Genomic DNA, 11312 nt, shown 5'->3' with positions numbered 1-11312 from the left:
TCCTTCAAAATGTGTAAAACATCACTGTGCAGCACTATTGGCTGTTGTACAAGAATTCAACAAATAACAACCAAAGGGCTCTTTATTCAAAGGAAGCATGTATTCACCCCAACTGCAGAGTTAAAAGTCTGAATAGGCACATTGTGTGTCAGGGCTGCTTGTTGTCAGAATGTCTTGTTTTCTGGGCTAGGAGGAATAGTCCTTCTTGAGTATTAACACTGAATCTACCCATAGGCATGTTCATTCTTCAGCTCCAATGCAGTACCACTGAAAATTGCACTGATAAATGCTGACCCTCTGGGAGAAGAAATTAATGTGATGTTTAAGGTAGGCCTTGTGTGTACTGGAGAAAAAAAAATGTTGGACAATAATGACTGTTTCATTGGTATTAACTAACTTTAGTACAGACCAATAAGCATAGTTATTTTGTGAGTTTGCTCTTGTGTATCTAGGAACCAATGTCTGAGCAGATTGTAAAATGTGAAAGTAAGTCTACTACATGTGAAGGCTTAAAGGTAGCTAAAGACAAGCCTACTTCTCTTATAAGTGCATAGCTATGAGGAAGTAAAGTAGCATCCTTACTTCTAGGAAGTATCACTTCCCAGAAATGTGAAGCAGTTAAAAATCTGTGCAGTTTTGCTGAAAGCATGTTACGTCTCTAGTTAACTTTTATTTTTCCCTTTCAGGTTGGAGAAGATCTGCGCCAAGATATGCTGGCTTTACAGATGATTAAGATTATGGATAAGATCTGGCTGCAGGAGGGACTGGATCTGCGGATGGTTATCTTCAAGTGTCTCTCAACTGGAAAAGACCGAGGTGCAGATGCTGCCTGTCATCTTTGCTCCCCCACTTCAACTTCTTGTCACGCTGATAGTGAAAAATTTGTGTGGAGACAGGTCCAAGAAACAGTGGAAGGACAGAAGCCTTCCATGCAGAGAACTTCAGTACTCAAGAGTATAGCGAGTTAAATTGTTCTGAATTTCCAGATGGCTGAGTTGCATTTCAGTGTGCTGCTTCTCTTGGGTTCTGAGATTCTCATGTGTTCTGTTGTCAATGAACAGTGGTGCAAACAAGTACATACGATGATAAAACCTAAGATATGCCCTGATGCCCTTACTGCAACACACTTAGACTGCAAAATAATGGTGCCGTAGCAATCCTGATTCAGGAAGTTTAGTTACAGGGACAGAAAGTATTGAAGTAAAAATTTAAATTCTGAAGTATTTGCTGTCTGCTGCAGTTGAGTCATTGAGTATCATTCATGTACTGAAATGTGCAAAAAGAGAAATGCAAAACACCCACCCCCACACTATCCCCCAGAATTAGTGTCATATGCTGGTAAAAGTTCCTTGGGAATATGATGCTGTCTTTTAGGTTTGAAACTAGGTCACAGAGCTCTAAATTTGAGTGTAAGTACTGCCCTACACCTTGAACATGCTTTCTGATATTTTTCACTAATTCTCTAGAGCCAGACAATAGGAACCACAAGATCTTTAAGAGGATAAATAATAACTTAAGTATTTCTTCAGTCAGATGTTAGGACAGCATGATGAAAACTCTTAAATACATGGAAATGTTGGAAATCTAGGTTGGGAAAAGTAAACAAAAAGCTTCTATTTATGTAAGACTTGCTTTGTAGAGAAACAGATGGCTTGTCTTCCTACTTTGAACAATGACTTGATTCCATAGCATGTTACATTTTTTTGTTGTTGCTAATATTAGTATTCCTAAAGTACTTAAGGATTAAAGTGAAAAAGAAAAATGGATGTAAATTACAGATTTGCCTTTAGTCGCTCTTGCCAACATAGAAGTAAAATTCTGTTTAATCAAATAAATGTTTTCCTTTTATGATTTAGCTATAAAAGTATTTTTGTAAATGGTATCTCCAAAATAAGGCCATGTGTAAAGCCCAGCTGCTTTATTTCTGGAGCAACAGTCTGGTCTGTTTAAACACTTGACAGCAGTTAAAGTTGCTAGGTACTTAAATGTCAGTGTATGAGAAATGTCAACATCAACATATTTTGCAGTTATTGCTTATAGACCAAGACGAGTTTATGTAGTAGAAAGTAATTATTCAAAGTGTAATTTATATTTATATGCATTCTAGCAACCATAACTAATTGTAGTGAAGTAAGCCTAGTTTGGATTGCTGCATGTGTTTTCATGATATGCTTTGTAATACAGTCTGCAGAAATGCTTAACAGACTCATAGACTAACTTCTTTCAAAACCCAGTTAAGTGTAAAAAATTGTGCTGAGAATATAAAATCCATCATTGTCCAAGTTTCTACTGAATAGTGAAAATGAAGTATAACAAGGAGATGGTGAAATAGGCTTTGTTTTATTTTATATAAAGGCATGGTAGAGCTTGTTCCTGCTTCAGATACGCTTAGGAAAATTCAAGTGGAATATGGAGTGACAGGTTCTTTCAAAGACAAGCCTCTGGCAGAATGGTTGCGAAAGTATAATCCTACAGAAGAGGAATATGAAAAGGTACATCTTCTTCATGTTGTTCCATTTTGAAGATCTTTTAAGAAGGATAAAGATCATCTTACAAAAGAATGAAATTTGTATTCCAGATCTTACGTTGAAGTTTTTGCTTTGTATCTTTGGGAAACTGAATTTTTTCCTACATTTGAAAAACAGCAAATGAAAATCTCTTGTGTAACTAAAAAGAGGCCAAGTGGATTCTCAAGATTCACATCAGGAATTTTTATTTGATATAGAATATATGCACTTGAAATTTAAGATGGGGAGCAATGATGGCTGCCATCAATTGTGCTATAGAAGCAGTAGCTTCTTCTCATATAAGCACATGGGATTCAAAAAATAGGATATTTTCTTTTGGCTACAATACTGGTACAACCTATAGGAGAAATAAGTCTTGTACCCTTTTCTCTCCTAAGATATTTACATCTCTTCATGATTTGTTTTCAGTGCCTCTTGTCTCTCTCATTTATTTAACAAAAAAAAAAAAAGAAAAAAAAACCAACCCAACTGTTTTTGCTGGCAAGTGTGATATGCAAAGATATTTGCAAATACCTGTTTGAAAAACTCTGTTTTGGAAAAAAAGCAAATTTTAGAGCCAGTCTTGGGTTTTACCCTTGTCAAGATTGACTATTGAATGCATGAATGCTGTTTTCCCACTGATAGTGGCCTCAGTTCACTTTTTTTTTTTCCTCTCCCTCCCAGGCTTCAGAAAACTTCATTTACTCTTGTGCGGGATGCTGTGTAGCTACTTATGTCCTGGGAATTTGTGACCGTCACAATGATAACATAATGCTCCGAAACACAGGGCATATGTTCCACATCGACTTCGGAAAATTTTTGGGTCACGCGCAAATGTTTGGTAGCTTTAAAAGGTATTTTCTGTAGCTAAGCAATATAGAGAATAAAGTTTTTTTATATGTATTTTGATAAGCATTATAATTCAAAGAATTAACTTGTAAATTCCTGTTATCCGCTGTTCTCATTATGAAGCCAGTGTCTTCTAATTTACCCATAGTGTTTGCAGAATACGTTCAAACTCACCTGTACAGAATTGATTTTGAAAAGGCTCCAGCATCCAAGTTCCACATTTTGATCTCTGGAGCTGTTTTAAGTCAAAGTACATCAGTATAGCTTTAAAATAAAAGTACTGCTTTGGCTACTGGTAGATTGAAAGAAGGAATTTGGTCTCCTAAACGTAATTTAACTTCAGTGCTTCAAAACTGCATTCATTCCTTAAGAGCTTTGTGCTGTACACACTTGGCAAATCTCAATGGGAATTTCTTTGCTTGTGAAAGACAAATATTTTGCTACAGGAGAAGATTAACCTAACTTTGTATTGGTATTTTGGAGCCTTAAATCTTAACACAAACCTTGGTGTCATACTTTTCCAGAAATATCAGATAAAACTGTTGTGTAGTTCCGCATTTTGAGCTATATTCATGCAATTATGCATTGCATGTTTGTTAGGTAAACTTTATTGATTAATGAGAAAGGGAGTGCCAGAATCTTTGTCATCTGCATATCTGAGTGTGACACAATGAGAACAGACTGTGGCTCATAAAACCAGTAATGAATGTCATCGTTATAGAAAAGAGTGAACAGCAAGTTTGTGTTTCCTACCCCTCTCTGTAGAGGAATATAATGTATGTCCAGGATGGAGGAGTAAGCTTTTAGTCAGGTGATAATACAGCCATTACCTCTGTTTTAGTGTGTTATAGCTTGCAGAAATGAGGTATGGAAGGCACTGTAAGGTAGCCTGTCCTCCATGGGGTGCTCCAGGAGATCTGTTCTAAGTCCAGTAGCATGTGAATGTGCTGGAAATCTAAGATGGCACTAAGCAGCCAAACCCAACCCCCAGAAAAGTAAAATGGCAGTAATGGATTATTTAATGCCATTACCTCAGGGTGGGAATGGAAGGGAGGAGGAAGCACATGACAGAGAATAGACTGTGTCACTGAGTGATGGATTCTCTGCTCCTTGGCCAGGGACCGGGCTCCGTTTGTGCTGACGTCGGACATGGCGTACGTCATCAACGGGGGGGAGAAGCCCACCATCCGCTTCCAGCTCTTCGTGGACCTCTGCTGCCAGGCTTACAACTTGATAAGAAAACATGCAAACCTCTTCCTTAACCTGCTTTCATTGGTAACAGTTTTATTCAGTTCAGCTGAAACTTGACAGATTCCTCATGTTGGATTGTATTAACTGCTGTGCTTTTTATCCTGCAGAAACTCTGAATGCATGCTTTTAAAAGCCAGAAACTTCAGAAGTACTTTCTGGAAGACTATTTAGATTTTTCTTTTAAGCTTTTTTTTGCTCCTTACCTGTTGGTTGAGAATTTAAAATTGAGACACCATCATAATTACACTACAGTGTGTTTTAACTGCTTTTAACTCAGCAGAAACGGTGAAGGGAATAGCTGCTGATTGAAACTCTTGGCTGTTGTTTTTAGCATTTAGCAAGTTCGTGCAGCTTCAAATTAATTTGATGGTCTAAGAAATGTAATGGTTTCAATTAAAATTATATTTGGTTTATTGCATTAAAACTATAAATTCCTGCAGATGCTGTCTTCTGGATTACCAGAATTAAGTGGGGTTCAGGACTTGAAGTATGTCCAGGATGCTCTCCAGCCCCAAACAACAGATGCAGAAGCTACCATTTTCTTTACAAGGTACTGGACAAGTGAAAACTACAGCATCTACCAGCATCATGCTTGTAATGGGAGCTTTCAGCTGTGACAAAATGTACTAAGGATGTTCACAAGCATGCCTCTGAGAAGTTGAATAGTTACAGTGTACAATCATAAGATATCGATTAACCAGTGAACTACATAAATAAGATCAGTTTCGTGTAAGATTAATGCTTGTGCTAAAATATTTTGGCTTTAAGATAAAACTTGTGCAAAACTTGTATTTCAAATCCTGAGAGCCTATGATTCTATTTGACTATTTGAGACTTGCAGTTTGAATGTTTCCTGAATTGCTTAATAGCTGTGTATATGGCGGGAACCTTGTAAGGCATGTAAAGTTCTCTCAAGCAGTGCTTTGGGAGGAATGATGCTCCAGTGCAGCAAGCAGGGGGGTGTATGTAGGGTAACTGACTTGATCCTGTGTGTTAGAAAATGTGTTACTGTATTTCATTTTACTTACATGGGGAAAGCTGCAGTAGTACTCATGTCACTTTTTTTGCCAACTCTGGAAAGACTGACTTTCTTGAATAACAACCTATTCCAAAGTTTGGGTAGTGAATCTTCTATTAAATGCTGATATAATGCTATTTATGTAGCCCATTGATCACTTATAGGTTAAAAGCTGTTTTCTCTATCAGTAAGAAATTGGGTTATGTTTTTTATTTACACCAAAGGCTGATGCACTGACAGAACTACTTCTGTGAGTCCTGATATTTGCTCTAGTATTTGATGTAATTTTTTTCTTTTCTAGGTTGATTGAATCCAGTCTGGGAAGTGTTGCCACAAAGTTTAATTTCTTCATTCACAATTTGGCTCAGCTGCGTTTCTCTGGTCTGCCTTCTAATGATGAACCAATCCTCTCATTTTCTGCTAAAACATACTCTCTTAAACAAGATGGCCGAATCAAACAGGTGTCTGTGTTCACTTATCAGAAGAGATATAACCCAGATAAACATTATGTAAGTATGTGGAGTCTGTTCCCACTCAGTGCAGATACCGTGCATTTTCTTCCAACAGGATACATTCTCCCTCACTTAAGTACTTAATCACAGAGAATTAGTCCAGGGGAAGTTGCCTTGTTTAGCCTGAAGTAGCTAGCCTTGAGGTAGATAACTAGTTTCTCTTTATTGGTAGAGCTTTAGTAAATACAGCTATAAATACTTAAGTTCAGCACTAAGGTCAGATTTAGGATGAGCTGTGGATTCTAAAGTCTGACTGCAGTGACTATAATGGGAGCCAAGAAAACCACACCAATGTTGACACACAAAACTAAGCCTCACTGTGGGTGACTTGAAAGTAAGAACAGAATAGGTCACTGAGATCTAGGTGGGACTGGGTCTGTGTGCTTGCTCCCTGGACAAGAACAGTGTTGTATGGGCTCTGGCTGGGATGGAGTTATCTTTCTTTCTAACTGCCCACACAGAACTGTGTTCTGGATGTTTCACTGAAACTCTGTTGATAACACACCATTGCTTTGGCTGTTGCTGGATGGTCCTTGACCTCAAGACTTTCTTTCTTCCCCTTTGCCCTATCCCCCCTGCAGTGAGACGGGGGGAGGGTGTTGTGAAGGGACACAACAGGGACAGCTGACCCAATCTGTCCAAAGATACTCCACAGCATATCCTGTCATGCTCAGCCATGGGAACTGGGATAGAGGAAGAAAGCAGGGGTGGGTGGATGATATCTTCCAAGGTGGCTGTTGCCTGGGGACTGGTTAGGCACGAGACTGCTTGTGGGAGGTGGTGAGAGATTGTCTTTGCAATCACCTCCCTTCCCAAAGACTGGCTTTATCTCAGCCCACAGGTATTCTTGCTTTTGCTCTTACTCTTCCCCCTGTCCCATTGGCGAGGGGGTGGGAGTGAGCAAGCAGCTGTGTGGGGGCTTAGCTGCTGACCAGGGTAAACCAACCACAGAAGTGCTAGAGTGCAGATTGGTATTCTTAACATCTTCAAAATGAAGACACTCCTTGAGAAGGATCTAAAAGGAAGCAGAAAGGGCAGAAGTAGTGTTAGGCAAGATGATTTCAAAAAAATGGGGATTTGAGTCATGTTTATGTTCTTATATAGCCATCTTCTGTAAAATGTCTCCTTCCTGAACAGGAGTCATTAAGTCAAATGCTTTCTGAGTTTGTCCTGACCTTCCATTGAAGTGGCATTTGCTCCTCCTAGCAAAAGCATCATCTCCTGTGTTAATGCACCTACACCCCTAGTCAGTCTTACAAAACATAGCAAGCATTACAGTTTGCTCTCAGGATTTCAATAGACCTGAGTTACACTTTAAGACTTGTGCAACTGCATAGGAATACAAATATCGATACAACTATCCTAATTTTTTTTTTTTTTACTTCTCTACTGCTGTTTGCTGGCCTAGAATAGTCATCTTGTTACATTTTGCTCAAGTTGCTTAAAATGAGCTATATTGATACATGCAAACACGTGCCTCTTTCTGAGTTATGTGCTGTAAATGTCTTTATCTGTTAAGACTGACACTAGGGAAGGCAGGAGAAAACTAGAATAATGCTAGAAGTGAAGAAGAGCTTTGTACTGAATCACTGTATTACAAATGCAAATGTATCTGAGCACTCCTGCTGTAAGCCAAAACAACCTCTTATCTTCCAGGAAGCTGCAGTGTCTTCTCCTGTCTAGAGTTTTAAACCTCTTCCCAGTTGCACTATTTTTAAAAAATACAAATTTAGCTCATCTGCCCATAAAATGAGTTCACTGAGATGGATTTGCTGTGCAGTTTCCTAACCTTCATTTCACTTTCATGGTAATGTCAATACCTACATCCTGGGAATGTACCCCCAGTGTTTCTTGAAATTTCTTCCGTATAATGCAGTGCAGTTGCATCTGCCCACCAAACAATCACTTCAAAAGAGAAATCCTTTGGAATCTTGAGAGAATTAGATGGAGAAATATTAGGCATTAGTTTACTCGATATCCACACCTGAAATACAGACACATATCTGGATGTAATCCTGCACTGTGTTAAAATTTGGTACACTTGCTATACAGTATGAACTTAGAATGAGGCTTAAAAGGGAGAACGTGAGAGCTCAGCCCTGACTACCCTTATCCCCCTCACAGATGTGGGTCTGTGATATGGGAAGATCACGAGATGCTACTTCCCATTACTGGAGGGCTATTTATCATTCTAACTCTGCTGTAAAATTCAAGCACTGTTACTGGGGTATGTAGGAGAAGGATCACCACAGTAGAAAGAGTTAATTGTTAAGAGAATTATATTGTTAAGTCAATTCTCTAATATTTTTACTACCTTTGTTTTTTTTGTGTTTTGGGCAGATCTATGTAGTGAGAGTTTTGAGAGAAGGGCAAGTTGAGCCAGCATTTGTCTTCCGAACGTTCGATGAGTTCCAGGAGCTCCACAACAAACTTGGCATTCTCTTTCCTCTTTGGAAGCTACCTGGGTACGTCCCTAACTCACTCATCACTCTTACAACAGAAGCAACAAAACTGCTTCCAGCTGTGTGGAGGAAGAAATAGCTTCAAATGGAGATAAAGCTGCTGAGGGGCAAACTAGACCTCAAAGTTGGCAATTAAGGGAGAAGACTGTTGTCTCTCAGTTTTAAGGAGGAGAGCCAGAGGAGCAACTCGGTGTCTTCAGTCTGTGTGTGGTATTGCTTATAACAATTACCTTACTTGTCTTGCCTTAGGTTATTAGGTAATGGCATTACCTAATAGCATGCTGTTTCCACTCATAATAGACATAAAAAAAATGGATGTTAGCAATTCTGGATGGCAATGGCAATGAAACCTAACTGTATTTACTTCAGAGATATTAACTGAGAACTCTGTCTTGTTCTTCCCCTGTAGTTTTCCTAACAAGATGGTTCTGGGAAGAACACATATAAAAGATGTAGCAGCTAAAAGAAAAGTGGAGCTCAACAGCTACATACAGAGTCTGATGAACAGTTCTTCAGAGGTGGCAGAAGTGAGTTCAAGTAATTTCAGTAAATCCAATGCAAGTTTTCAGATTTCATGCTTGTTAACACCTAAACTAATATGTAATGTTTCTTCCAAATTTAGTGTGATCTTGTTTATACTTTTTTCCATCCGTTACTTCGTGATGAAAAAGTGGAAGGAATAGATGGAATAGCCAAACCTACAGGTAGGTAATGGGTTTTTTGGGGGGGTGTTCATAGATTGGATGACTAATATCACACCTTTAAGATGTTACACCTTAACTGCAGTTTTCCTTCATTGCAAACTCTGCATCACTGTCTTTCCAAATGTTGCTGCATACAGTTTCAAAGAAATATAAACCATGCCAAATATTGCAGCAATATATGTGATCACTTGTGTTTGCTTATGGCTTGACTAAGTTATTCAGCCTTTTTTACTCTGAACCTCCAAGGCAGTTCTTACAAGAGAATGCAAAAAAATCTTCAAAACCTATGACCTTGCTTTAGGGAACTAGAAATAAATCAGAAATTGAACTTGTTCTAAGGTTTCTGAGTTTCTTCTATATATAAGTCAATGTGATACTGATGAAAAAGCACAAATACTACAGAGGAAATAATTTTATGTTTTTTCAGATGCAAGCCCCTCGAGTCCTACCTCAGGCAAAGTGGGAGGAGAAGTGAAGCTATCCATATCATATAGAAACAGCACTCTATTTATCATGGTGATGCACATTAAAGATCTGGTAAGAGAGATACTGAGCTCACTGCTGCCAAAAGCCATTTCCATTTTGTTCTTGACTTTGATGCAGGAATGGTGGAACTATCTCTTTTCCCTCCACATTTTCCAAGTGCCAGCTTAACTGCTGTGTTTGGTTAGCTGGATTGCCAAGTCTAGACACTTGAAAATAAATACTCAGATAGGTATGTGCTAACTAATTGCCTAACTTGTCTTGGTTTTGGCTTGTAGGTTACAGAAGATGGTGCAGATCCAAATCCCTATGTGAAAACATACTTGCTTCCAGACACGCACAAAACATCCAAACGTAAAACCAAAATCTCCCGGAAGACAAGAAATCCAACTTTCAATGAAATGGCAAGTTACAGTTTATGTTGTAACTCCCTATGGTTTGCTATTGTATCTTATTCTAAGCAGTAATTAAAATATTGTGTAAAAAATCTGCAAAGATATATAAATGGTAAAGGAGCTTGTTTGAAAAGTTTTATACCCCATTTGAAAACAAATCAAAAACCCTAAAAACCCCCCAGAAAAGCAAAGCAACTGAGTAGATAGGTTTTCTATTACAAGTAAGCAGAAATTTCTCACACTGACTCTGAGGAGGGGTAGGGACAGAGACTAGTCCTTTTAAAGACTTAAAATTGGGAGCAAAAACTCAATTATGGATGTACTTCAGCCCATCCTCTGAGAAAGAGACATACTGCATGGTCAGTGTGCAGTTGAGACACCTGTCAGTGGCGAGGCAGTCAGAAGAAAGGGCAATCTGTTAATTTCACTTGGATAACCAGCAAATTCTTGACTTCTTACCTCCTAGCTTGTGTACAGCGGCTACAGCATGGAGACTCTGAAACAGAGAGAACTTCAGTTGAGTGTGCTCAGTGCAGAATCACTACGTGAGAACTGTTTCTTGGGTGGAATTACACTCTCTCTGAAGGACTTCAACCTGAGCAAGGAGACGGTTAACTGGTACCGACTGACTGCGGTGCCCTACCTGTGAGCTCCTTCTCAGCAGCTGTGTTCACACGTGCTTTATTCATCTTCCTACTTGAAGATAACTTGTACATCTTAAACTAAGAGACTCTTCATTTCAACAGATGTGTTGGACCAACGTTCACGTAGCCTGATTTTGGAGGATTTCCAGAAAACCTGGGTTATCCTTACACAGTGTTTTCAAAGCATCTTTGAAAATGGTTCAGAGTTGTGGGTTACATGAAGGGGTTTTTAAACCATCCACAGAAGTGAGATGAGTGGTTTGACCGTGCTGGTTGGTTAAACCATAACAGTCATTAGGCCTGTGGATACAGTGCAGTTTTGCTTTTAATTTTTGTTACCTGTTGTGTTATCCATAGCATGATGCTGGAGAGAGAACATCAAAGAAATGTATTTTAGGATTACCTTCTCACTATTAACGAGACATCACAGAAGCAGGGATGGGTAAAATTTTGGTGGCTTCACAAACACTTGTGGAAATGAAGGTTA

General features: G+C 38.8%; 1 protein-coding gene across 1 annotated transcript in view; it reads left to right on the top strand.

The window, feature by feature from the left end:
* PIK3C2A (phosphatidylinositol-4-phosphate 3-kinase, catalytic subunit type 2 alpha) overlaps positions 1–10830 on the top strand; it is a 38396-nt gene extending 27566 nt beyond the window's left edge. Inside the window, exons 20-32 of the mRNA XM_008937906.1 lie at positions 235–327; positions 687–816; positions 2356–2492; positions 3192–3361; positions 4475–4631; positions 5048–5157; positions 5927–6134; positions 8478–8602; positions 9009–9126; positions 9222–9303; positions 9731–9840; positions 10065–10190; positions 10648–10830. Of these exons, the coding sequence (XP_008936154.1) occupies positions 235–327; positions 687–816; positions 2356–2492; positions 3192–3361; positions 4475–4631; positions 5048–5157; positions 5927–6134; positions 8478–8602; positions 9009–9126; positions 9222–9303; positions 9731–9840; positions 10065–10190; positions 10648–10830 (1749 nt within the window). The remainder of the gene's footprint in view (positions 1–234; positions 328–686; positions 817–2355; positions 2493–3191; positions 3362–4474; positions 4632–5047; positions 5158–5926; positions 6135–8477; positions 8603–9008; positions 9127–9221; positions 9304–9730; positions 9841–10064; positions 10191–10647) is intronic.
* Positions 10831–11312: the final 482 nt, after the last annotated feature.

This window comes from Merops nubicus, unplaced genomic scaffold, assembly GCF_000691845.1.
Source record: "Merops nubicus isolate BGI_N331 unplaced genomic scaffold, ASM69184v1 scaffold17123, whole genome shotgun sequence".
Lineage (NCBI taxonomy): Eukaryota > Metazoa > Chordata > Aves > Coraciiformes > Meropidae > Merops > Merops nubicus.
This window is presented reverse-complemented; position numbering and strand designations above follow the sequence as displayed.